This window comes from Papaver somniferum, unplaced genomic scaffold (assembly GCF_003573695.1).
Source record: "Papaver somniferum cultivar HN1 unplaced genomic scaffold, ASM357369v1 unplaced-scaffold_41, whole genome shotgun sequence".
Classification (NCBI taxonomy): Eukaryota; Viridiplantae; Streptophyta; class Magnoliopsida; order Ranunculales; family Papaveraceae; genus Papaver; species Papaver somniferum.
This window is the reverse complement of record NW_020646638.1, coordinates 2,406,557-2,434,552: the sequence shown is the minus strand read 5'-3', so window position 1 is coordinate 2,434,552 and position 27,996 is coordinate 2,406,557. Positions and strand designations below refer to the sequence as shown.

The following is a 27,996-nucleotide window of genomic DNA, read 5'->3' as shown; positions in this document are numbered from 1 at the left end:
GCCTAGTTTATTCGGCCTGACTTGGAAGTCGGCGTGTTTGGTTTCATGATTGATTTTATGTTGATTAAATGACAATATGAGGAAAAATGATGAGACCTAATTAGGTTTCATCGTATTTTTTTCATTTTGTTGAATATTGATCTCTATGAAACCAATTTTTGATGGTGAGACACAGATGGATTGTTTTTTGTTGAAACTAATTTTAGTTGAGGAGGTAATGGTAGTGGTGGTTGTGGCGGCGATGTGGGTGGTGCAGTTGAAGGTTGTGGTAGGTTTCATCTTGTTGTGTTTCATTCTTTCTTCTTTCTTCCTTCTCCTTTATTTTATGATGAAATCAAATTTTGGTTTCACCTGATTTTTTCCTTGTTTATTCGGCCTGACTTGGAAGTCAGCGTGTTTGGTTTCATCATTGAAGTTGTGTTGGTGAAATGACAGTATGTGGAAAAATGATGAAACCAAATTTTGGTTTCATCTAATTTTGGTGAAACCAATTTTGGTTTCATCATTTTTCTGTTTGGTTTCATCATTTGTTTTTCTCATTTTGTTGAATACTGATCAATGAAACTCATTTTTTGTGGAGGTGGCAGCTGGTTGGTGGTGGTGGTGGCCAGCGATAATGGTGGTGTTGCACGGCGGCAGCGGTGGTCTGTGGTGGTGGTCGGTGGCGGCGACGCGGTGGTGGTCTTCGTCGGGGTGGTCTGTGGTGGTGGTGGTCGGCGGTGGTGGTGGTGGAAGGCGGCGACGACGGTGGTGGCGCGGTGGTGGTGGGAGGCGGTGGTGGTGGGTGGCGACCGGTGGTTGGTGATGGTGGTGGTCGGCGGCGGCGATCGGTGGTGGTGGTCAGCGACGGATGGTGGTCGGTGGTGTTGCTAGTTGCTGGTGGTGGGTTGTTGTTGTTGGTGATAATATAATAAAAATTAAAAGTGGGGTTGATTTTTGTTTTTGTTGGGGTGATTTAAATTAGAAGGGTAATATAGACAGTTTATGTTAAATGGGTTTTTTTTTTAAAATTAAATACAAGGACATAACTAAAAAAATAAGAAAGAAAAATGAGATTAGTATATGTTTATTTCTAAAATATTTTATCAAGGTACAAACAAATTTTTGATATCTAAAGACTTAAAGGCCTAGACAAATAAAACCCCCACGTTGAATGGTAAGGAAACCCTCACTTCTTATTGGCCGAAACAAGACTTTTTTGAGTTTTGTGAAACGAGTGTTCTGCTGAAGACACTTGACAACCTATGATTGGTTCAGAAAAAAAGAAAATGAACAAAAAAAGAAACCAAATTTAGTTTGGAGTTCAAACCGTGATGATTTGGAATTCCTTCTTCACATGTCAATTAAGGCCGTCTCGATTTGGAATTCAAAATCGTATCTATGTTAAGAAACCAAATCCACCCAAGATGAAAAGGGAAACCTGCCACGTTTAGAAACCTTGACTTCGTTAGGATACCATTCCATGGCAGAACATATTATACCCCCAATGTTTGTCTGGGTGAGAAATCAAGTTTACACAATTTACATCATCCGTGAAAGCTTTCGTGAGGATTTTCCCGTAAAACTCCATTACACAAGTTTTTAGGAATTAATGGTGTTAAGAGGTGGAGAATAAAACAAGTTTGCAATTAATTTATGTAAACATACGTAGCTAATGTTGTAGCTTTCCAAGTAAAAGTGTTAAAGTCTGAATACAATTTGGTTGTTGAGTTCGTGTCTATACAGATTTCACGAGGATAGGAGCCATACGGCAAAGTGTATGCGTTGCGCTAGAATGTTTGTCATGAACCATACAAAGGTAAAGTCTCTTAGTTGTACTTCAGCTGAAACTTCTCAATTCACCTGCCAGAATTTTTTCCTCGCCCAACTTGGTGTCTGGAAGTGTAGCATCACTCACGGTTTCACTGTGATTCATCGTACTTCTGGAATCACCACACTATGACATGGAAGCCATCATTATTTTGGTTATAGTTATTTTTGCTATTATTTAACATTGTTGATTGTTGTCCATATTCGTCTTTTTCTTATATGCTTACTTGGTTTCGTTTCCCATAAGCAGGTCAAATGAACGCTCTCATACGCGGAAGGGCTGTTAGCATCAATATCGTGATGAACTTGCAACCACTCTGAGATATACCATGCTGTAAGTGTGATTTATTGCCATGTCATAAATAATGCTACTCCATTTAAGTTGCATATCAGTTTACCTTTACATCCATTTTAGTTTTAGAATGAATAAACAGATTAGTTATACCAGTATGAATGTCGTCTGGAGTTGGTAATGCAGTATAATGTTTATACTATTTAGATGCGTTTTAGATTACTGTGTTGCCTACCCCTGATAGGGCATCTATGTGTTAAAAACAAACCTATAACGTGGCTCTTAAAAATATTTGCACAAGCAAAATGGTGTTGCATCGGGTGTCCATTCACATTGTAACTATCATGTTATACGGTCATGCAGCATGCTAATGTTTTTTTTCTTTTCTTTTTCTATTAATTGTTAATGGTGTATTGGGTGCTTTGGAAGTATGTAGGCGCATCGAAATTATATGGACAACCTAAAAAACAGTTTTGCGCGCAAGCCTGACCAAAGCATACAAAACAAGTTTTGGCGATTAATGTACATCCCTTAAAAAAAAACTTTGCGTTGTATCTACAGAATCGTGTGACATAATTACATCTTAATTGTTTTAGTTAACTTTTTTACGAGTGCAGTCTAACTATTTTTACCCACCAGTCGCACCTACAAGTTTTTCTCCTCCTGTTAGTGGCTATGTAGCAGATCATAATTTTCAAGCTTTTGAAATGGTAGAATGCGTACTTTTGCTCCATCAAGCTTGAATTTGGGATGGACGAACCTGTATAATGCAGAATAAGAGTATTATGAAAGAAGACTGTAGTTGCAGGAAATCCTACAACCACACTCCAATGTATCTAGACTATTTCTCATGTAATCATAATGAATTCTTTATTAACTTTCAAGAATTATATTTGGATACAATGGATAACAATGACTTTTCTTCCTCTCCAAACAAACTTTCTCTCTCTTAGTTTCTTGTCTAACACATACTAAAGATCTCTCTCTCTATGTGATGACTTCCTTCCTTTATATAGCGATTCCTCGTAGTGGATGACAGCTAAGAGATCCACTATTTTCGGAATCACTATGCGATACATTCGCTCATTTACAATCATTCATTCTCGCACAGACTATATCTCGCATAGAACATCACACTTTACTCGTGATCTTGCTGACATCATCCAATACGTCATTTCAGCTTTACCATGTGCGATAGTCCTCGCTTACATCAGATAATCCTTACTTCGCATACTTATTGATATGTGCGATATTCCACTCCTACATTTTGCCTCTTCTCATTTCGCTTACATTATGGAGTGAGCGATATGAGAAATTTCCATCCTAAAATATCGCATGTGTATATCTTTTCGTATTCTACCTTGCCGACATTCCTTCGGAATTCCAATTCATTTATTCATACGCGTCGATTCGTCTCCTTTTTACCGGCTCAAACCATTTATAACCGGTCGTCTCTTCTACCTATTTATTGACTTATTTTTAAGAAGAATAGAATTTTCTTTTCTTCTTCACTAAAATTTCTCTTTCTTTCGCTGTTTGCTTCATTCCTGCCGCTACTGTTCTTCTGCTTCTACCGCTGTTGTTCTTCTGCTACTGTTGCCATGGATAAAAATGCAAAGTTTGTTTTCCTCTTTCAAGATTTATCCTTTTATTCTTCTGATAATCATGATTCTTGATTGTAACTGTTATCTTTTTAATTAACCCAATTCCCATACTATTCCAGGAAAAATTCGTCTTTAAGCGCCCTGAGGATAACTGTTCCAAACCCTAATTCTTCCTCAGATGATGCAAATAAAGAATCTCATAAGAGGAAAACTTCGCACAACAAAGAAGTAAGAAATATCTAATTTTAACTAAACAATATTGTTGCCTCTATTTGTTATCTACTTTGTTTTCGCAGGTTTCTGATTGTGAGATAGGTGGGGTCAAGAAACCAAAGGTTAAGAAAGCTCGCAAGCCCACAATAGTGAAGTCAAATCTTTCTATTCTTGACTTTGATGTTGCAGACGTCACCCCTTTAGCAACAATTCGAACTTCTGATACTAATGCCTCTATCACCCCAATTCAATCTTCTGACGCAAATATGTCTGTCACCTTTGAAGAAATTTTTCCCAGTGAAAAAGAAACTGCTGCTGATCAAGGGACAAAAGATACTCTTATTACTGCCTCTGCGAATTCATCGGATGCGGATCAGACTTCTTCTTCATTCATCCATACTAATCCTCAACCAAATTCTGTTATTGTATCCTCACCTACAAATTTTACTATTACTTCTCCTCCTATATCCATCCCTTCTTTTTCGTCTTATTCTTTGTTATTAAATTCCCTTTCTCTTAGCAAAAAAGCTTTGGATAGCGTGAATTTTTCTTCCCAAACTCTATCCGACATCTTCAACTCTGATCAATCCTCTACTAATGACCCTTGCAAACTTCGCATTTGTTCTACTTTAAGTAAACTTTTGTGCGAATTTCCCTCTGATAGCATTATAAGAGATGAGATCCATTCTCACATTGATCCAAGATTCCATACTGCTCTAGATGTCTTGGTAAGTGCCTTTTTTCATGTTTTCACTTAACTTTAATATCTTAACCCCTTATCCTTGTCTTCTTTCTTCTTTAGGATTCTCATCGACGAATGATTCTTGCTGAAGGACGTTTTAAATCTAGCTGCTCTCAGTTGGAACTTTCGCAACAAAATGCCTCTTTGGAGAATGAAGTCAATAGGTTGAAAATGGAACTTCAAGAGGTCCAGAAATTGAGGGGAGAACTTCAAGTTGCAAATCTTGAGGCTGAAGAGGATCAAATTGAGAAGGACAAGTCTGTTGATAAGACTAATGCCGAAATAGAGAATCCTGGATCCAATGTTGATGCTGAAAAGTCTTTGGTCGAATAAGATGTAGTTGTTGAACATGTTTAATTTTATTTTCACCAAGTATTTCTCTTCTCTGTTTTGATACATTTTGAACTTGTTTGTTACAAGGAAGATAATATTGTATTATTTCAATTCCCATACTTGCCTCTTATTAGATTTCTTGTATAAACAAGTGTGCGATATGATAAATTTTGAATTTCCTACCAAACAATCATTAGTTTTTATACGTATTCTTTCTTATGAGGTCTTATCTTACCTTCCTATGTAAAGGTCTTATCTTTCCTTATTTCTGTGCGATGAGATCGCAGGCGGTCTTTACACTGTAGTGTATCGACCCATTGATCTCATCTTATCTTTTTCTTGTATTATTTCCTCTTCAGTTTTTATCGCATAAATATGATAAGTCTTAATACTCCCTTGAGTAAAAAGTCTTATGACATTTACGTCTTTTGACACAATTCAGCTCCCTAATGGAGGGTGCCGTCCTTATCTTCCCCCTGATTGCCCCTTCAAGGAAGCTTACCTGTACCGGGTTAAGGTTATGGCTCTTCCCATCCAGTTAATTCAACAACCAGTTGATTTCGCATTCTCACGTCCCACTACCAGTGAGGTTTATGGTTGCGAGACTGCACCCTAAGTGGGGTATCTTCGGACCAAGTGCATCATAGTCAGGACTTGTCAAGAGTGGCAAGGTACGCTCCAGACGCCCCGGGCACTCTTGACTCAACCGTGTACCTCGGCGCCCTGATCGAGTTTTTTCACTCCTTAGGAGAGACTTTCTCACCTTAGTCTCTCAATATAAGGTTATTATCTTAGACTGAAAATTTAAGGTACCTCTCCCGGATGGGCATTTTCGTTTGTTCTCACCCCAAATATCCATGACTCAAGTTCCAGGGTCAGTTAGCTTTCCCTTGAGTCATGCTTTCTAGGTTCTCCGACTATGACGTGCGATAGGTCTTACTTTTTTTCCTCTTGCATGTATGCGAACTAGGTTGCACGTCATATTCGAATTCCTATCCAATCTGATTAAAATCACTTCTGATGCCTTTTATTAAGGTCTTATTATAAAGATTTTAATTTTTCTTTTCTCGAATGGTATCACTTCATGAAACTAGAATTGGTCATTCCATTTTCAAATTTTGAGTTTATATAACTCTAATACATGGATTTCTTATGAACTTATTTCTCATAAAGAAAGACATCTGCATTCTCCATATTACTCATTTATCCCCTTCATTTTTTGTATCTTTTTAAACTCGCAGATATTGTTCAGAATACTATTTCGCATACCCCTTTCAATCTTCTCTGTGCGATAACTATTAGGGTTTCGCATACGTTTTAAACCCTGTTTCAGTATATTTGTTTTTATGTTTGTCCAACTCTCAACTATACTGTATCCACCATTAACCTCTCAACTATGTTTTTTCCAATTTCTTCGCTTACTCTCTCTTTCTTCGCACTTGTCAATGTCAATTTCTTGACAATTTCTACTTTCAACTGTGTCTCCTCTTATAATACCAATACTCTGAGGTAAGGGAAATTTTATGCACTGATGAAATGTTAAGGCCACACCCAAGATACTATGCAGCCATGGTCTTCCAATTAGAGCATTATAGGGTGATTCAACATCTACAATGCAGAACACAATATCTGTAGGAATATTCTGAAGAAGAATTCTCATAGTCACCTCACCTTTTGGCTTGTTTGCAGTTCCATTGAAGCCATAAATTTTGTACGTTGAAGGAATCAATTCGTCGTCCCTTCCACCCATGGTTTTATATGTAGAATAAAAGAGAATGTCAACAGAATTTCCGGGATCTATAAGTATTCTATTTATTCCCCAAGTGTTTGTTTCATCTTCTTCATCATCTTCTACTTTTGGCTTCGGATTAATTCCTAATCTCACTACTAATGGACATTCATGCGACTCCCCTCCTCTTGGTGTTTCTTCCGCACTAAATGAGATAGTCTGTTTTTGCCAATCCTTCAATGGGGATATTTTCGCAAGATTAAGAATTTCCCTTCCATCGGCATCTCTTGCATACACCTTTCTTAAGACATTGTCATGGAAGTCTTCTATGCTTCTGAATGAATGTACAATTGAATTACAATATAGGTTCTTCGCTTTCGCACCTACTTCAATTACAAATGTATCCTTTCCTTTCTGCTTTGCATATACATTTCCTCCTGGTGGTGGTGGTGGTAAATTCTTTGGTTGTTGTGCTAAGAAATGATCCAATTTTCCTTGTTCAATTATTCCCAATATGATTTTCCTCACATCTCTGCAAGCACTTGTTGTGTGACCATGAAAGCGATGATATACACAAAATTCTCTGCTCCTCCTCCGTGGTGGTGGTTCATCTCCTACAATATGTGGTTCTGGGATTTCTTCCATTAGAATGACAGCTTCCCAGACTTTATCTACTGTAGTGTTCAGCTTTGGCAGATTTATTTGTTCCCATACTATCCTTCCAGTTCCTTGTCTTTTATTATAATATGGTTGTTGGACTCCTGAACTTTCTGGTGGATTATCCATTATTTGCATTTTATTACTACCTCCATGATTTTGAAATTGTCTGTCTCTATATTCTTTGTCAAATTCTGCTTGATATGCACTACCCATGGCTATTAGTTTTTGTTCCATTTCTGTAATGTTCCTTCCTTGATTTTCCTGCGACGTACTCGCAACAACATTTGTAAGTCTTGGGAGTAAACTTGCATTTCCACATTTTTCATCAGGTATTGCGACTGAGTACGACTCCATATATCTTTGTTTTTCCTCAAGTGCTATGTACTCCTCTTGAAATTCGCGCAACTATGATATTGTTATTGTATCCTTTATCCTAAAGATTTGCGTATATAATAAATATGTAGAAAAAAGAGCATTAATAAATGAAAGAATAAGGTGTCGCTCATCCACTCATCTCCCCATTTCACTACACATGGTTCTCTAGCGTGTTGTCAGATGACGCAAACTCTCAGTTGTTCTTCTGCGAAGTCCAAATGCCGTCTCAATCCCTGGTCTTGACATATTATTGTTGATATATTGTCCTAAAAAGACATTCTATAAGTGGTGGAATGATACAATGGATTCTATTGGTAGTCCTTCAAACCATTTCAGAGCTTCCCCTGCCAGGCTCGCAGCGAAATATTTACACATTACTGCGTCATTGTTTTCCCACTGCAACAGAGATGGTGTGTAAGCTTTCACATGTTGTATTGCATAGGCGCTTCCATCAAATATGCTAGTGAATGTTGGTAAACTGCACTTAGACGGTATCACTTCCCTTTGAATCTGTTTTGTAAAGGGAGTTTTCCCAACTTCCTCCACTGCTTCCTCTAATTGTCTCCTTCCACCATTTCTTTTCGCAGTCATCATTTCTCTTAATTCCGCCATTTCTTTAAGAATTTATTCACTGAAGCTTTGATCTATATCTTCGTGCATAGGTCTTTTTAATCTTGCTTGCCTCAGTCTATTCGCATGATTATTCTGACGTATTGCTTCTTGTATCTCATATTATTCAGCTTCTTCTCTCCTTCTCCTACGCCTGTCAGTGTTCGTTTCAATCTGTGCCCTATCATGTCGTTCCTCTTCACCTGTGCGATCATGTCGATGTCTCGATATTTCTCTTTCTTGTGGTGCAACCCATCCTTTCTCTATATCATTCATGCGATGACGTTCGCGCCGCTTTACTCGATTATCATGGTTATTTTGACGTAATGCTTCTTGCAATTCTCTCTCTTCAATTTTTCCCTTCTTCTTTGTCTGTCTCTTTCGTTCCTCACACGTGTAGCTTCCCTTTCACGTTCATCCTCTTCTCTCAACATTTCTCTTCCATGCAATATCATATGTACTTGCCTCAGATCCACTTCTTCTCTTTCAAAATTATTATGTGTGCGATGTAGAAGTTCATGCGGATGCTCATATCGATTAGTTCCCAAATCTTGAGCTACATCCCTTCTTCTTTGTTGGTCCTGTGGATTATCATCTACTTGTATGTTTTATTCAATTGCTTCCATGCGTTGTCTTCGCCTAGTATCTTCTTGATTGGATCGACTTTTCCTTGATGAACTCCTGCTTGATCTCGACCTGGATCGTGTGGCACTTCTCGATCTCTGCTCTTGCAATCTAAGATTCTCTTCTCTTAATTCATCATTCCGACGTATCAAATTCGCACGCTCTTCACCTTCTCTTTCTCGTTCTGCAATCAATCTTTGTCTAAGCTCTGCAAGTGTCATATTCTCATCATTCCCCTCAATTCTTCCTGTATCCCCATTTCTTTGTATTTCCTCTTCAGTTGAACTTGTTTGCGAAGTATGAACGCTCACTCTATCATAATCAATATCATTATTCTGCTCTTGTTCACGCTGAGGTCCAATTGGATTTTTGTTTCTTTGATTTTTTCTTACTATTTCTTCTTGTTGATCAAGATTTGTAATTCTTCTTCTCCCAGCAATTCTATTGCTCCTTCTGACTGTTGTTCCCTGTTCAATAGTAGATCCAAGTCTTGCCATCTTCAATTTCCAGATCTTATTTTTTCCAAGATTCTACGAATTTACTACCAGGATTTATCACCCAAAGCTGTTTCTAGCGCCAAAAATGTAGTTGCAGGAAATCCTACAACCACACTCCAATTTATCTAGATTATTTCTCAAGTAATCATAATGAATTCTTTATTAACTTTCAAGGATTATATTTGGATACAATGGATAACAATGACTTTATAATGACTTTTCTTCCTCTCCAAACAAACTTTCTCTCTCCTAGTTTCTTGTCTAACACACACTAAAGATTTCTCTCTCTATGTGATGACTTCCTTCCTTTATATAGCGATTACTCATAGTGGATGACAGCTAAGAGATAACTATTCCGGAATCACTATGCGATACATTCGCTCATTTACAATCATTCATTCTCGCACAGACTATACCTCGCATAGAACATCACACTTTACTCGTGATCTTGCTGACATCATCCAATACGTCACTTCAGCTTTACCATGTGCGATAGTCCTCTCTTACATCAGATAATCCTTACTTCGCATACTTATTGATATGTGCGATATTCCACTCCTACAAAGACATCCTAAAGGTCGGTGTGATGGAGAATTTGTGTAGTGGAGTTTTAATCTTTTTCTGGAACACAGATTTTCGAATTTATGTTCACGATTCCATATTCTGATTATTTGAAATTTTGTATTCCTTCTTACTTACTTGCATGGTAAGTCATTGAATGTTTGAGAAAAAGAAATTATTACCGCACATTGAAAACATAAGGCAAACAAAAGCAATCATGCGGTGTTAGCACAAAATGATCCATTATATTATACTTGGGATGCTTCTATAGCACTGGGCACCCAAAATATAATCAATAAAAACAAACAGTATCATAATGTTGCATCGAAGGCTATATTTTCTTTGAACAAAATAAGGAGAAGAATTTTAATACTCTCGGTGGCTTGGTGCACTGGGTTGATCCTAGTAGTAAAAGGTATAGGACTATATGCCACAGGGAAGGTGAAATATATGGCATGCATATGCACTCGATGGATAAACATGTATGTACCACAATGTTTAATTTCTATTAATAATTTTCATCAATATTTTTTAGGAGGAAGAAAAGCTTGGTTGAAGGATATGTCAAAAAGGAACGAACAACTATCAACTTTCATCGTGATGCTGTAGGAAGAAAATCTTTGATCCTATTCGGAGAGTATAACAAAAATATACATCCAACTTTGATTTTCATCATCATAATTTTATTTTATTTTAAATGTACATTTGATTTACCCAGGTTAATACTAATCTCTACCGGAACTCTGACTTTATCTTTTGCCAAAGAACTATACACGCTAAAGTTAACTTCATATTGTGGTGATACTCAAAGACGGTCACATAGGCTTATAAAAATAGTAGAATTACCTCATATCATATGGTTATTAAAGACGGAAATTAGAGTGCTTGGTCGGAGCCAAAAAGTCTTACGTGTTTTTGCATCTTGAATGAGAAGGGTAAGTAAGGAACATACGTTTTTTTGCATGTTGTACGATGTGGAAAATTGGATTAGATTGGGCTTTCAAAAGAGATAGACTTGTTACTTACCGTGTTTGGAATTTTATAGAAGTCCAAATCAAGTAAGTATTATATTAATTAGGATTCTTTTTTTTTCCAAACTAATGACATAAAGGAAAAAAATAACCGCAAATTTCATGCATAATTTCTGCAAAAATAAAAAGAAATCATAAATAAAATATGCACATATTTCGTATTTTTTCTCCAGCTATTTAATGTATTTGCTCAACCACACCATATCAAAAATGCATTGCCAGTTCGCTACAGGGCGGGGAAAATCCCCGTGCACACCAAATTAAAAGAGAAAAAGAATGCCCGATACGTAGCACGGGCACAAATCTAGTAACATCTAACAGGTATAACGTGCATTCTTACGGAAGCTGTTATGAGTTGAATTCATCACAACAAGACTGCCATTTTCTAGCCAAATTAAGTTAATAAAAATGTTGACAATCAGGTATCGGTAACTGGATCAACAATCGTGAGTTGGACTCTAGAGGTTGACACTTGACATACTCCTTCAATTTCAACCGAAGTGTTAACTTTTCCATTTTAGTAAAAAAGAAGGTAAAAAAAAGAGTGACAGTAACATTCTTGCAGGGAAAAAATGTTGAACTTTAAGCAGCAGAAGAATGGTCTAGTGGTATAAGCAGCTGAAAGTAGGTCAATGTACCGTGTGTATAACGTGTTTAGAATGGTTTGGTTGGTATAAGCATTTGAAAATAAGTCAACGTACCATAGTGGAATTACTGAAGAGGACTTCAGTGGCTTCACTGTAGTTTCTTTCAACGAAAATAAAAATCACAAAATTGGTCAAAAAAACCAAAAGCAATAATTTCTGGATGAAATAGATTTTTAGGTTTTAATACTGTTCATATGGACAGTAATACAAAAAATACTATTTAAAATTTGGATATTTCACCCAGAAAAATAAAAACAAAAGAATATCAATCACCTAAAATACCCCTTAACCTTTTAAACTAAGTTTTTTTTTATAGCAAACAAATTTGTCCCACGTACAAATATAACCTAACATTAGTACCCCAATATTTTTGAGTATTTAAGCGGGACCAACGAAACCAAAGCCGACCAACAACACATGGGCTACGACCAAGCAAAGCAGACACCTCAGAATTAGCCTGCACAACAGGAAGTTCAGATAATCTGAAAAGAAAGAAAATCAAACAGTCTAAACAAGTGCCGGCAACACCTATCTGAGTGAAACGGAAAATGTTATCAATAAAGAAAAGCACATCCTGATCCTCAACATCTCTAAATTGCGCATCAACATACAAACCAATAAGTCCAACACCTACGCATATTGTCGACAGTTATACATAGTGCTCGCTGCATTAGACAAACCAGTTTGAGGATTAGATGTTACCGGGTCCACAGAGGGTGTGACAATGGGCATCGCCGCTGGAGCTCTTCCAGCTGGTGGGAATGGATAAGTCGTTACCGGTTGGTTACCACGTCGTGAATGGTGCCGCAGTTGGATTGGTTATCGACTGCACGTATTGGTTATCGACTGCAGTTGGATTGGTTATAGACTGCACAGATTCGAGACGTACACATCAAACATCGCAGACTCGTTCTGGATCCTCGGGCCGAAATTTTACAGGCAACAGACTCCTTCCTTTAGAACATTCACCCTAAAATTCAAGACCGTCGTCCCTGTCATACATACTTTTTTCCCTCAGTATTGGTTACAAACAATGGTTATCCCATCCCTGACTATGCACTAGTAGCTACGATTCTACTAAAATGGTAAACCTGATTGGCAATTCTAGGAACAGAAGATCAAATATAAAGAGATATAAAATACGATCATATTAATGTCTCCGTGGGAAGATTAAGTGAGAAACAACATTACTAACAACGTAATCTTAATAACTAATGAACATCTTACTAGAGTTTTAAAAGTTGAATGGAAAAACCTGGCATCCCAAAAATTCAAGACACTTGGAGCAAAAAAATAAAATTGAAGCATGTAAATGCAAGAAAAATCCAGATCTAGGCTTTATTACAAGAGTTGTCAGAGTGAAGGAAGAAGATACAGATCGTACATCTTGACTTGCTTTGTCATCGGTGAAGAAATACTATTAGTCACTGTACTTTTGAAATTCCCACTCACTGTTATTTGCATCAAGATAAAACACCACACCCAACATTAGGTTAGCAAAATCCCTACAAGAAGGGATAAATAATTACAAAATGAAGGAGAAAAGGCAGGGGAGGAGATCGGCATACCCAATGGACAAACTTGGCGAGTCTTTTTTTTTTAATGAAAAGTAGAGAAGAAACATGAACCATATCTACGATTCGGCCTAAGCTAGTGGATTATTTATTCATTCATAAGTCATGAGCTCTTACAGGTGTTATACTGACCTCCACTATGACTAGTTATTATTTTTACACAATCATATAGGATGACACCGGTTTCATATCAGTTTAAACACGGGTGAAAAAAAATTCAGTCAGATCTAAAACAGGATGATACCAGTATCATATTACTTTATACATGGACGAAAAAAAATTCGACCAAATCCAAAACAGGATGATACCAATATCATCCATGTTTTATACACGGATGAAAAAAAATTCAGTCAAATCTAAAACAGGATGATACCAATATCATCCATGTTTTATACAGGGATGAAAAAAAATTCAGTCAAATCTAAAACAGGATGATACCAGTTTCATATTACTTTACACATGGATGAAAAAAAATTCGACCAAATCCAAAACAGGATGATACCAGTTTCATATTACTTTATACATGGATGAAAAAAATTCGACCAAATCCAAAACAGGATGATACCAATATCATCCATGTTTACACAAATTTAATACAAGATGAAACCATTTTCATCCTATGTTAAATATGGATGAATGTAAATTCAGCTGTATCTAAACCATGATAATACGAGTTTCATACTAGTTTAAACATGGATGAAACAAAATCATCCAGGATGATACTAGTTTCATATTAGTTTAAACACGAATGAAAATAAACTCTGCCAAATCTAAAACAAGATGATAGCAATTTCATCTAAAACAAAACGATACCCGTTTCATATTACTTTATATATGGATGAAAACAATTTCAACCAAAATTTAAAACAGGATGATACCAGTTTCATCCATGTTTATGTAAGGAAAAAAAAGACTAGAATTTCATTCATCTGATAAATTTCAGGTTTAGTACTAGATGATACCAATTTCATCCATATTTACACTAGAAAAAAAATAACTAACTAAAATATTGATCATCTCACTAATTGAAGGTCTAAAATAGGATAATGTCAGTTTCATCCATGTTTACACAAGAAAAAAAGACAAATTAAAGCTTCACTCATATATAAAAGGATTCATCTCATAAAATCAACGTACTTAAGGTCAATCCAAGTGAAATTGATGAGTTCAATTAATCAAATCAACAAAAGAATTAGGATTAGGAAACTTACCAGTGCACATCTTGTACGATTGATGTAAGAAAAAAACCTAATTTTCTTAGTTTCAATGAATTTGAGAAAATCTTCATTTTAATTAAGAAATTTGGATGAAAAAAATGTAGATAGTGGTGGTGGTGATGCCGTCGGTGTTTTTGGTGGTGTAGGAAGATGGTGATGTTGGTTGTAGTTGTAATCTATCTAAACCCCCCCAAAAAAAAACCTAACTTGTTACTGTCCGTGATGGTGGTGGTGGTTGTAGTCATTATTGATGATGGTGGTGGTGGTGGTTGTGGTTATAGTGGTGGGGTTTTATGTTAGTGGTGGTGGCGTAGATTGAAATCAAGTAGGTGTTCGTATTTGTGGTGGTGGTGGTACTGAAATCTTGATGTCAATGGTGCCGATGGTGGAGAAATCTTAGGTGACGGTGATGAAGAAAGATTGGATCAAAAGGGTAGTAACGTCTCTCCACATTAAAAGATTCTTTTGGTCATTTGACCCAGGCCAAATTCTTACCCGTCCATATGGACCAGAAAGAATGCCCTTTTGGCTATATAGCCCATTTTCTGAATAAAAATAAACAAAAACTTTGATAATGAACCATTGTAACCTAACTCCTTTTACTCTTGTTCAAAAAAAAAAAAAAAAAACCTAACTCCTTTTAGTTAGAAGGCTATTATTGAGGCGTCACCATCCAATAGAGGGACTTCACTTGGATATTTAATGACAAAAAATCTGGTTATGAGGTACTTTTGATTCAATAGCAACTGTCCAAACTACCCTTAAATTAAAATTAAAACTTAAAAACATAAACAAAACCTATTTTCTATTTTTCATTCTTCACATTTCAATTGTTCTTCTTCTTCCTCTCCTTTTTCTCTTCATCCTCTTCAACGATAAATCCATTTGAATTCATATCATCGAACAAACCCATGGCGTATGTAAGGTAATAATCGAACAAACCCATCTTTGTTTACTCGTTTTTGTGCTTAAAATAGGTTAGATTGAATGAAATTGAAGTAAAATTAGGGTTTCAGTAACGTTTCTGCTAGTGCTACGTCTAGGTTCGGTGCTTCTTTTCTAAACGTAATTTTAGTTTATGAAGAAATCACGGCCAGGTTTGGATTAATTCCAACCGTAGAATTTTATTTGCATGTAGTTTTACGTCCAGCTTCCTTTTAATTCCAACTGTAGAAATTGACTTTACGTCCAGGTTTGGATTGATTCCAACTGTAGAAATTGGTTTTACGTCCAGGTTTGGATTGATTCCAACCGTAGAATTGATTTTACTCCCAGGTTTGGATTAAACCGTAGAATTTTATTTGCATGCACTTTTTTTGCTGATGATATGTTCTTGTTTTTTAATGGATATAAGAGAAATGTGAAAAGATTAATGCAGACCTTAAAGGAATATCAAGCAGCATCTGGTCAAGTAGTAAGCTCAGTAAAGAGCAAATGCTTTGTTGGAGGGACTTCTTCTTCAAGAAAAGAATCTATAGTAAAGGAGTGTCAAATGCAGCTATCTGTATTCCCTAATAAATACCTGGGAGTAACGCTATTCACAGGAAGAGTTAAATCTTGCCATGTCTGGAGTGTGGTTGAGCAAATTCAGCATTATCTAGCTGGATGGAAAGGTAAAATGTTAATATTCCAAGAAAGACTTACATTAATCAAAATTGTTTTATGCAGCATACCAGTATACAATATGTCCATATACTAATGGCCAAGAAGTGTGTTAAAGGAATGTGAAAAAAATCATTAGGAATTTTCTATGGTCAGGTGACCCAATTGTGAGGAAGACAGTTACTTTGAAATGGGACAAAGTTTATTCTCCATTGGAAGAAGGTGGACTGGGCATAAGAAGATTGGACATCATCAACAAAGCACTATTAATGAAGTTGGTTTGGAAAGTGCAACAGGGAGAAGAGGTATGGGCATTGTTCTTTCAATCCAAATTCAAGAAGAAGAATAGAGAATGGATAACATACTACAGGGAATCTTCCATTTGGACAGGACTAAGGAGTGTTATGAATGATGTGGAAGAAAATTCTAGATGGCTAGTTGGTGATGGAAAGAATATAGATGCATGGGAAGATGCTTGGATCAAGGACAAGCCATAAAGTTTATTATATCCAGAAAATGAATTCATTCAACAACATAAACACATAAAGGTTAGTTCACTCTTGATTGATGGAGTTTGGAACATTCCAGTTGATTTTCTAAATTTCTTTGCAACCAATGAGCTGCATACTTCAGATGGACAGAAAGACAAAAAAATATGGAGTGGGTCCATAATAGGTAACTTCAGTGTTTCTTCAGCTGTGCAATGCATAAGGAAAAAATTCCCAGTTATGAATGATTTAAGATGATATGGAAAACATGTGTTCATCCCACAATCAAAATCTCAATATGGAAAATTGCTAGACATATCTGTGCAACTGATGACAAATTGAAGAAAAAGGGATTTAATATTGCTTCTAGATGCTTCATGTGTAGAGATGCAGAGGAAACACTGGAGCATGTGCTATGGTTCTGTAATTTCAGCCTTAACCTATGGCTTTAGATTGGTAATATATTTAAATTCAAGAATCCAAGTTCAGTACATGACATTCTAGGGCTAGCAAAACACGAAAGTTCAGTAATCCAAGAACTCTGGATAGCAGATGCATTCATCACATTAAGAGAGATATGGTTTTACAGGAACAACTTAGCTTTTGAAGAAGAAGTTGAAAATATGGAAAAAATCAAACATAAGATAGTATTTTTTACTGGAGAATGTGAATTCAGACTGAAAGGATACATGAGAAATGATGATTATGATCTCCAAATCCTGAGCTTTTTTGGCATAAAATACAGAAAAACATATAATATCAAGGTGATGGAAGTTCATTTCAACTTGCCATCTGAACCAAAAATTTTAATTTGCTGTGATGGAGCTTCCAAAGGTAACCCAGGTATGGAAGGATATGGATTTGTTCAAGACAGGGTATGCACTTTATTATTGCAGTAGCAGGTGGACTGGGGATTGTTATTAATTTCTTTGCTGAAGTAATGGCCATAATCTGTGCTGGAGAATGGGCAATACTGAATAAATTTCTACAAGTGTGCTTCAGATCAGACTTAAAGGCTGTAGTGCTTGCTATCAAGAACATGAAATTACCATGGTTTGCCATTTCTAGATGGAATAAGATCAGTTCTGCATTAAAAGAGTATGATATAGAACATAGCTACATGGAAGTCAATTTCAGTGCTGACAAGATGGCAAAAGAGGGAAGTGGACTAAATAAAAATTGTGTAAAACTCTACATTGAGAGCAATAATATTCCTCTAGAATCACCTTATAAAACCTATTATAGATTTTATTAGGTCCCTTTAGGAAGCTACAATCATTTTTGTTTGCTCTTTTGTAATACCTTTATGGCTCTTTTTGTATTGATTCAGTTTTGATAATAGTCAATAAAATCACAATTTTGATTGAGCAAAAAAAATAATATTTCTATGAGATAGTGAACAATTGAACAACTCTATGTGAAACACAATTAGATTCATTTGATTATCTTTCATGATTGATTGATCATCATAGTTGATCTAGATGTGTTCAAGAAAAAAGTGTTCATATGGCTAACTTTGGTTAACGGTTATTTATCTAACTCAATATACACGTTTAGGTACGGTTACCCATATCCAAATGAAGGTATATTTCATTTGTGTGTAACAAGCTAAGATCATCTAACGGTGGAGAGATATTGCTTTGGTATTAAGCAGACTTAGCTTGAATCTTAAATCAGGTTTTCATCTAACGGTGAATATTGAATGCTTTGTTACTAATCTATCTTAGCTTTGATTGAAAGAAAACCATGATTTGAAAGAATATATAAGGGAGAACTCTAGCAACTGGAAAACCAAATCCCGACACTTTCGTGTGTCCTCGTTGCGACTAGAGTCAATTCTCCTTTAACCTAGGTTTTTCCAGAACCATTATAGGTTAACAACTTGAAGACTTTATTTGGAATTCGTGAAGCCCGACCCAACTATTTTCTCTGTGGTTGCGTATTCTGATCTTACTTGTTCTATCGTATTGAGTACTATCTTCTCTAAGATTTACTCGAGATTTATCTCTGATAGGTAAGATATAAAAAGTAATCACAAAGCTCTTCATCTCATTCTTTGTGATTCCGCAATAACTTCTTCACTACCATATAGTTAAGTTATTGTGAGGTGATTGATATTTCTTGGCTGCTCTTCGGGAGTATAAGACCGAATTATCAATTGGTTCCTGTTCACCTTGATTTATCAAAAGACGGAACAAAAACTTCATAGGTACTTCTGTGGGAGACAAATTTATCTATCAGAATATACTTATCTGTGGGAGACAGATTTGTTTATAAGTCTTCGACTTTGGGTCGTAGCAACTCTTAGTTGTGGTTGAGATCATCTAAGGGAATCAAGTGCTAGAATCCGGCGTGGTTCTAGAGGCGTAAGGAACGCGACTGTACCTTAATCGGTGTGAGACTTGGTTAGGGCTCAAATACATTCCAGTCCGAAGTTAACTTGTAGTAGGCTAGTGTCTGTAGCGGCTTAATACAGTATGATATTCAAATATGGACTAGGTCCCGGCGTTTTTCTGCATTTGCGGTTTCCTCGCTAACAAAATTTCTGGTGTCTGTGTTATTTCTTTTCCGCATTATATTTGTTTATATAATTGAAATATCACAGGTTGTGCGTAGTTCAATCAATTGGTAACTCCGACCTTGATTTTTGGATAGGAATTGATTGACACTTGGGCATTGGTCTTTGGTACCGTCCAAGTTATTTCTCATAACAATTGGGTTCACAGGTTTCTATCTGTTCGTTTGCAGATTGTATTGAGAAATTGAGATATAAATCTTTGATATCTTTCTTGGTTGATCTCGCTTTATAAGCTGGCGCTCTCGAAAATATATTAGAGTTAGTCCATACAGATTTCCGAACGAATTATTGGGTGTGGTTGTTATACCCCCGCTTTTTCAGAACTTCCTGTTTGAATTAAGTAAGTTTTTCCAACATCTACTATGCATCTATGCTTGGACTCAGCTATACTATTCTGTTCAGGTGTGTGAGGACAATATACTTCATGTAAACTGCCTTGAACAAAAAGAAAGAAGATAATTCCTTATTGAGAAACTCTCATTTACCATCAGTTCTAACTACAATGATAATACATTGTAATTGATCTTCCACTTGAGCCTTAAATTGAATAAAGACTTTCTTGAAATAAGAGTTATCAAATAACGAGAGAATCCAACCGAACTTTAAGTAATCATCTAGTATATTGACATAATATTTGTATCCAAAAATAAATGTTATTACAAGGACCCAACAAGTCAAAATGTAAAAGCTCTAAGTGACGAAGCTACAATGACCAAAAACTGAAAAAGGAAATTTAAGGTTTCTTTCTAATTGACGGTCATAACAAAATGTAGGCTGACTTACCACACTGGGTTAAAGACAAAGATCTAAAAACATGTTGTATAGTAAATAATGGATGTGCAAGTTTGTTGTGCTAAACTTTAGGATAGATGTTAATTTGACACTAGAGAGTCCTTTATCAGTTGGATAATGAACTTTTACGTCCAAGTTCCTTTTAATTCCAACCGTAGAAATTGATTTTACGTCCAGGTTTGGATTGATTTCAACGGTAGAAATTAGTTTTACGTCCAGGTTTGGATTGATTCCAACCGTAGAAATTGATTTTACGCCCAGGTTTGGATTAAACCGTAGAATTTTATTTGCATGTAGTTTTACGTCCAGGTTCCTTTTAATTCCAACTGTAGAAATTGATTTTACGTCCAGATTTAGATTGATTCCAACCGTAGAAATTGGTTTCACGTCCAGGTTTACATTGATTCCAACCGTAGAAATTAATTAAATTAAAATTAACTAAAGGGTTATTCGGTCATTACAAAATTATTTGAGATAAGAGATTTTTGGTATTACTTCTGGGTGACCCTTTTTTGTCCTATTAGGTGAAGCCCCTCTAATGGAATGTGATGCCCCAATAATAGCCTTCTTTAATTAATGCGTGCTTAGAAAAAAAAATCACTATAAACCCTGAAAGTTCTAGTCGAAGGAAATTCCGATATCAATATCTTGAATATCGTTGCACAACCAAAACGCGTAGAGCCTTTTTTGGATTATTAATCGAGAAAAAGACAGACCCCGCGAAATCAAATCTCCATGACTTCAAAGTCTTGCTTTATTATTATTTCTGGAACTTTTCTTGTCCTCACGAATTTTGGAAGAAACAGAAACGAAAACAAAGAGCACATTTCAAAGTCCAAAAGTTCCAAGTTCTTGCTGTTCTCTTAAAAGAGGTAATTGTGCTTCTGATTTGTTTCTGTGTTTTGACTTTCCAATTCTTAATTGAGGTATTTAGGATACTTGTTTTTTCCTAAATTTGTTTGTAATTCATGCTTCAAACCAAAGTTTAAGAAAATGAGCTCTTGATGGTTGTAAATTTCTTGTATTAGTTCCTAATTGAGTATATTTGTTAGGGTTTCTAGTTCTTGGGTAGACTAGAGAACAAAACTGTGTTGTAACTTATCAAACTTCTTTAAAGATTTGGTTTTTAGGTGAATGAAAATTTTGCTATTTTGTTTATATTTACTTCGGAGGGAAAATAAATAAGTTTTTTATAGATGGGGTTCTGTTGTTAGAGTGTCTTGTTTTGAATTTCTCAAGTTTGTGTGAAGAAGACAAACTGTGTATTCATTAGTTGGGTAATTTTTGAGCTGTGGTGGTAGATGAATTCTTGTACTAGAGCTGGAATTGTTAACGTCTGTGCTGTCTTGAACTTATGTAGAAACTTCTGAGCAGTCTTGAACGTATGCAGAATGATGCATCACTAACGTGATTATGTCGAATTTCATTGTGATTTTTGCCATTTTGGAACAAGTTTTACGGCTTTTTGTTTTTCATCTGTCAATTTCCAGCTCCTCTTATCTCTATCTTGAGATACTAGTAGGAAGTGATAATCGCTAAATCTGCATATGAAAACATGTTAACTGAATAGACTGATTTCAAAAAAATGGGGTCCCAAATCTTCTTACACCAACATTGTGATTTTTATGTTTCATTTCTAGTACACGCTGACTATCAACTTTCGTGAAACTTTAAAGAAGTCATGTGATCTGAAGAAGACTTGTATAATTGCAGGTGGGTGCAATAAAATCCGGCCCAGAGATTCTTGAGGTATTTGCTTTTGTTTTATACAATGACGGAGAATGTCTATTGTAACCATCTTTTTGACTTCAAAACTGGAATCAGTTTGATTATGCGTCAATTATTCGCTTATGCAGGACACAAGTATCTAACAGATAAAAGCAAGCCCGAAAGCTGGATGGGAAGCTGGCATGATCTCGCATTTCCATTACACTGTAAGTACTTCACATGGCCCATCTTTAATCTTTGTATGCGTGGCTTACCACTTGTTATTATTTTCTTCTTCAACCCTGGGTAAATCTGAAACTTTGCACCGCTTTTACGTGTAGGTTTCCATTTCTCGCCTATGTGGGGTAAAACCAATTACAGCAGCGTCCCATGATGATTTCCTTGGCATTCCTACAAATCAATGAAAAGATTATGGTCCTCTGTCATATCAGTAGAGGTTTTGTTTCGACGATGCAATGAGTCTGTTGGAGCTCGCACCAATTGGTGGTGTTTTGACAATTTTAACAACTCAGGTCATACGAACAATAGAGGCTGCTAGAGATGTTATTGTAGAGAAGGACAGTTTCAAGGCTCTATCGAAATATCTCTCCGACATTGAACCTATTTTGAATGAGTTGCATCTCCACGGCTTAAATGATTCTGAAGCTACTAGACAAGCTTTAGATTGTCTTTTAAGAGATGTGAAGAAGGCTTATGACTTGGTGGAGAAGTACAAAAACAAATCGCGGTTCTACTTACTGATCAAATGCAGACACATAGTCGGAGAAGTACAAGCTGTGACAAGGGAAATTGGAAGATCTTTATCTCTGTTACCTTTTTCGAATACTGAAGTTTTAGTGGATATATCAGCAAAGGTTAATACGTTGCAGAAGGAGATGCAAAGGGCAGAGTTCGAGGCTTCTCAAGCTCAGATTCAGATTGTTGAGAAGTTGAATCAAGGTTTTTCGGCAGAGAAGGTTGATCAAAGTTTTGCTAATGACATGCTCAAGGAAATAGCGAGGGTTGTGGGTGTTCCAGTCGAGCCAACAGTAATAAGCAAAGAACTTGCCAGTTTCAAAAGAGAAAAAGAAGACGCGGCAGTTCGCAAGGAAAAGTTGGAAGAGTATTTTCTAAAACAGGTTATTGAGTTGCTTTCACGGGCAGACGCTGCTAAAGATCAAGAGGAAATCAAGAAGCAGTATTTAAAGAGGTTCCAGATTATACAGACAAGAGAAGGATATATTGACCCATTGAATTCTTTTATTTGTCCAATTGATAGGTCAACTGTTATGGTTGATCCAGTTAGTCTATCCACGGGCACAACATGTGAGAGAGCAGCGATTGAAGCTTGGTTTGATTCAGGAAAGAAAACTGATCCAAAGACGGGTCACTTGCTTGATGATTTCTCTGTTAGATCTAATCATCGACTCAGGGAGGCAATTGAAGAGTGGCGCGAACTGAACTACTGTCTTCAGATCAGAGTTGTGAAGAGAAAGTTGATATCAGCGACGGACTCTGCTGTGGAAGAGGCTCTCAACAAGATGGTGGAGCTGTTTACAGAGAACCCAATTAACAAAGACTGGATTGCTATTGAAGGTCTTATTAGCATTTCCTTGTCGGTTCTTGAAAATTCACTGAACAAAGATATCAAGAGAAAGATCTTAATCACGTTGCAGGCTGCTATTGCAGGTAATGCCCATAACAAGGTAAACACTAAGACATTCAGTAGCAAATCATTATTTATGCTCTATTAGCCAGGACGCAGGACACAAGTATTTCCTGTTTTCTGTTATAATCCCCCAAAATCTTAGATTTCTGTTCATGTTGCAGATTAATATGTTGTGCCTCTACCCTAGAACATGGCTGCTTAAATAATATGCTGTGTCCCAACATTGAGGCTTAGTAATATTTGTGGTTGTAAAGTGAGTTTATATAGGAACTAACTTCTTAAACACTCAAACATAATACTAGCTAATAGGAAAGAATGGTCTTATAAGGTGTATGTGTTTGGCCCAACATCTGTTCGTCAAGTTTATTTATCACTGGAGTGTGTAAACCTTGACTCCACCAAGCTGGTAAGTTCCAATTTAAGTTGGATTTGTATGCTCATTGGGTCATATAGAGGAAATCCATTGGTAACCCCTTATTTATGAATGTTTAATTGACTAGGTTCGGGACAAATTAAGTAGACCTTGCCCATAGTAGAATAGGAACTTCTTAGTAAGTAAATTTTAAGCTACTATGAGGGTCATATTATCCTCATTTTGTTTTGAGTCAACATTTTTAATCCAACTTTGCAGGAAATAGTGGTAGAGTCTCGAGGAATTGATCTGATAATTTCTTGCTTAGAATGTTCACATATTGCAAAAGCTGCGGTCGATCTATTATTTGAGCTGTTGCAAGGTCATTCTGGTTGGAATCTGTTCACTCTCAGAAAACTCTCAGAGCAAAGCAATGCTATTAATTTCCTTGTGGTGTTATTAGAAACAGAGTCAGCAGAAAAAGCTGAAGGAATCCTGTTGGAGCTATGCGATGATGATGATGATATTGTTATTCGTGTTGCGAAAGCTCATTGGTATAAACCACTAGTTAATCGCATCATTCAAGGTCAGAAATCCTAATTGCATCTGTTTGAGTTTTGGAATCTATTTTTACTTTCAAAATGTATTTTAATTTTTATCATATTAAAATAAACAACTTTGAATAGCATCACTTAGGTACGCATTAATTAGTAATCAATTTAAGATCGCAATCCAACAAGATACCCGACCTCACAGACCATCACTTTGATTTACGGTTTATAAAGTTGGGGTAATATTCCTCTTAATATAATTTCCATTGGTTATCGGCAACTCAGTATGAATAATGATAGATCAAGAATCTGTTAATACATATTATTTCCTAGTTTGTGCTGTCAGAATTCGGATAAGTTCACTTTACTAGAAACTGAAATATAGATGCGTCTATCCAATAGCTAAAGCTTTTAGTCCAATTTCCATGATTTTTCCTGCATGTGAGATGCTTAATCTGTGAGGTAGTTACTTCTAACTGTAGGCTTTCTGTTTTAGGGATAATAATATTGCCTCGTGAACACACCATTCGATTATTTTGGATTAAATTGTGCACCAATCTGATGTTATTCAGGACAAGAAACTGCAAGGACATCAATGGTAAGAGTGCTAGTTGCAATGGAATTAGAAGATCGGGATCTGAAAAATCTTGGTGAGGAAGGAGTAATACCCCCACTGCTCAAAATGGTATCGGCAAAGTTTGAAGCTAAAGGATTAGCCTTATGTGCTCTTGTTAAGTTGTCAAGTTGCCATGAGAACAAGAAGCTAATTGCAAATTCTGGAGGGGTTCCTATTATTACCGAACAATTATTCTCTTCTCATATACCCACTCTCATCATTGTGAGGTGTACTGAAATCCTTGAAAAGCTATCTTCCAATGATGACGGCACCAAATTTCTTGTCAAATCTGATGGTTCCTCTGTTGATTTAGAGAAGATAGCAACTAACTTGTTGGTGGTTCAACAGTATACAAACTCATCTCATGTCATCAAGAAACCTGCTTTACGTGCACTGCTGAATATATTTAAGTCCAGTCGGAAGCTTGTAGAGAAGGCAATTATAAGGGCAGATGGTTTATCACAAATACAAATCCTTCCTTTGCTTGATGATCCAGACAGGGAAATACGGGAACTTTCGATCAGCCTACTCTTCCACTTCTCACAGCATGAGCCTCAAGGAATTGCAGAGTTTTTTCTCGTACAAAGGAGGAGGTTGGAAGCTTTAGTCGGATTTCTGAAGGACGAAAGTAGAGGTGATACACAAATGGCTGCTATTGGTTTATTGGCAAATCTTCCAAAATCAGAAGTAGAACTAACCAAGAAACTTATAGAAGCAGATTTGTTACCATCAATTCTGAAAATCTTGAGGTCAGGCACCACCGATGCGAAGGAGAATGCACTTGGTGCACTTTTTAGATTCACGGATCCCTCAAATCTCGAAGTACAGCGGAAGGTGGTTGATTTGGGAGCTTATTCTTTACTTGTCGACTTCCTTAAATCTGGTACAGTAACAGCCAAAGCACGAGCAGCGGCTTTGATTGGAAGTTTGTCTGTAAGCACTCCTAAACTTGCAGTGTTACCTAAATCTAAATCTAAGAGAAACAATTGGAATTGGTGTTTCCATAGTGGGCCGATGACGATTTGTAAGGCTCATGGGGGGATTTGTGGCGTTTCTAGTACATTTTGTCTTTTGGAGGCAAATGCCTTGCATGATTTGGTTGGACTTTTAGAAGAACAGGTTTATGCAACTTCTTATGAAGCGATTCAAGCATTGTCAACGTTGGTTGTTGAAGGCACTTCTCACAAAGGAGCCAATGTTTTGGATGAAGCTGGTGCTATCCCGCTGGTAATAGAAGTTTTGAATTGGGGAGCATCCTCCTTGAAGGAAGAAGCTTTGGACTTGCTGGCAAAGATATTTACAAGTAGGGATTTGGTAGAAGCTTACGGACCTCGTGCTAGGATCTATCTTGATGGTCTAACTGCGGGCAACATCCATGAAGGGGGGCCACTGGGAAGAAAGGTTTCTCAAGTCTTGGCCCTGTTGGAATGCTATTCAAGAACACCAATGGCACCTTCCGAGCGCAATTAGGAATTTACATGAAGGTTCTAGAACAATATTTTTATGTTTCTTTTCGCGTACCGAAGAGAGCATCCTCCACAAATAATTTCCTCAGATGGCCTCTGTCTGTTGACATAGTCGTAGTGTAACAAAATGAAGTCGTCTAAATGGATTTCCGCTCCCTAAGAGAATGTTGGCGAAGGCAGCACAAGATACTGAAGTTCAACTTTGGGCACTTGTTAAATGGGTAAGACTTCCATTAACTGTTTATTTGTTCAATCATTTGGTCATAGCTGTGTAAAGTTATTTTTTAGTCTCACTTACTATTTGTTCAGTCTAGTATAGTAATTTTTTGTCTGTAATCCAGTAAGGTCTTTTTGATAAAGACAAACTCATGTTAACAAATGAAAGTGACTATATAGTAGAATCTACAATAGAAAAAGGAAAAAAAAAAAAAAGGACTTCTTTACTCTTTATGAGTTTGATATTTTTATTCGTGTAGCTCTTTTTTATCACATTTTGCACGTGACTATATGCAAACTTACATTATTTCTCTAGACTTCTCTTCTTTTCTTCTTTCGTTTCCGTGTTTTGAAATTTCAGAAAACGGCTCTGTTTAAGCTTGTGCAGAACGAAAGAATATGTTGGTAGTAGTGGATGTGGATGGTATGTTACCGCATCAGGAAGCATCTCTCTTTCGTTAGGGGTGAAATTGTAGCTGTGGACACACGAACTACGCGGGGTCCGAATGCCCACAATCAAACATTAAAGTCTAAAGAGATTACGATGATGATACCCTGATGTGGATTCATTGGCTCAAAACCCACGGGTTTATCATGGCCTCCTCCAATTTCCCCGTGCGTAGCGATTATGCATGGGGTACAAATATAAAAGGAAAATAACATATATAAGCAGATACGTGCAGAGCTAAATGAATGTAAAGTGCTGAAATGTAAATAAGACCAAGGTTTACGTGGTTCAGCACTAAGGCCTACGTCCACGGGGTTTGTTGTTCTACTATATGTTGTTCACGGTTACACGAATAGTTGAATGACTTTGGGTTTACATATTTCTCTCCACTATGGGATGAACTTACCTTTGCTATTCTCTCTCTCTCTCTCTCCTGATGTTTTTCCGATCCCCCTCCCTCTTTGTGGAGATTGGGTATTTATAAGGTTGGAATGTGGGACCCATCTCTGAAGACCGTTGGAACCTTATCTTCTCGTGTCCTTGCGTCCATCACGCGGAGGTCTGCGTTTCCCCCTCGATCCCGCGGAGGCATCTTCGCTCGTTCCATAGGTCGGTCGACACGTGCACTGCTCAGAGTGTTTAATGCGGGTGGTTGAGGGGTCTGCTCGTGTCAGACAAGTGTCTTCTGCCCCTGTCAGTCCGTGTCAGCTGACTTTCTCTCCACCGTTGATCTTAGCTCCTCTTCTGGGGATGAGATAAAGCAACTCCTAGGGGTTTATTTGGTGCTTCGTGACGCATCGTGTTTTGATGTTTTGGCTTGCATGCTTTCCACGTACCTTTCTGTATACACGTGTCCGATAGTGAGATATATGTGTACACAATTTGCCCCTTTTCTTCGGGTTTAACTGACTAATGGGTGCCTTGAAGAAAAACTATCGTCGCACATTCTTCTCACTCCTAATAACTTCTCCTAGATACTTGGGCACGTCTTTTA

General features: G+C 36.8%; 1 protein-coding gene across 1 annotated transcript; it reads left to right on the top strand.

Annotated features, from left to right (window-relative positions):
- The first annotated feature begins 20,604 nt into the window (after positions 1–20,604).
- On the top strand, positions 20,605–26,782 carry LOC113342412 (U-box domain-containing protein 44-like). The gene is made up of 6 exons (XM_026586971.1): positions 20,605–20,849; positions 21,691–21,726; positions 21,834–21,911; positions 22,026–23,390; positions 23,985–24,291; positions 24,829–26,782. Exons 4-6 carry the CDS (start codon positions 22,161–22,163, stop codon positions 26,340–26,342), a joined length of 3,051 nt encoding a protein of 1,016 aa, XP_026442756.1. The 5' UTR covers positions 20,605–20,849; positions 21,691–21,726; positions 21,834–21,911; positions 22,026–22,160; the 3' UTR covers positions 26,343–26,782.
- Positions 26,783–27,996: the final 1,214 nt, after the last annotated feature.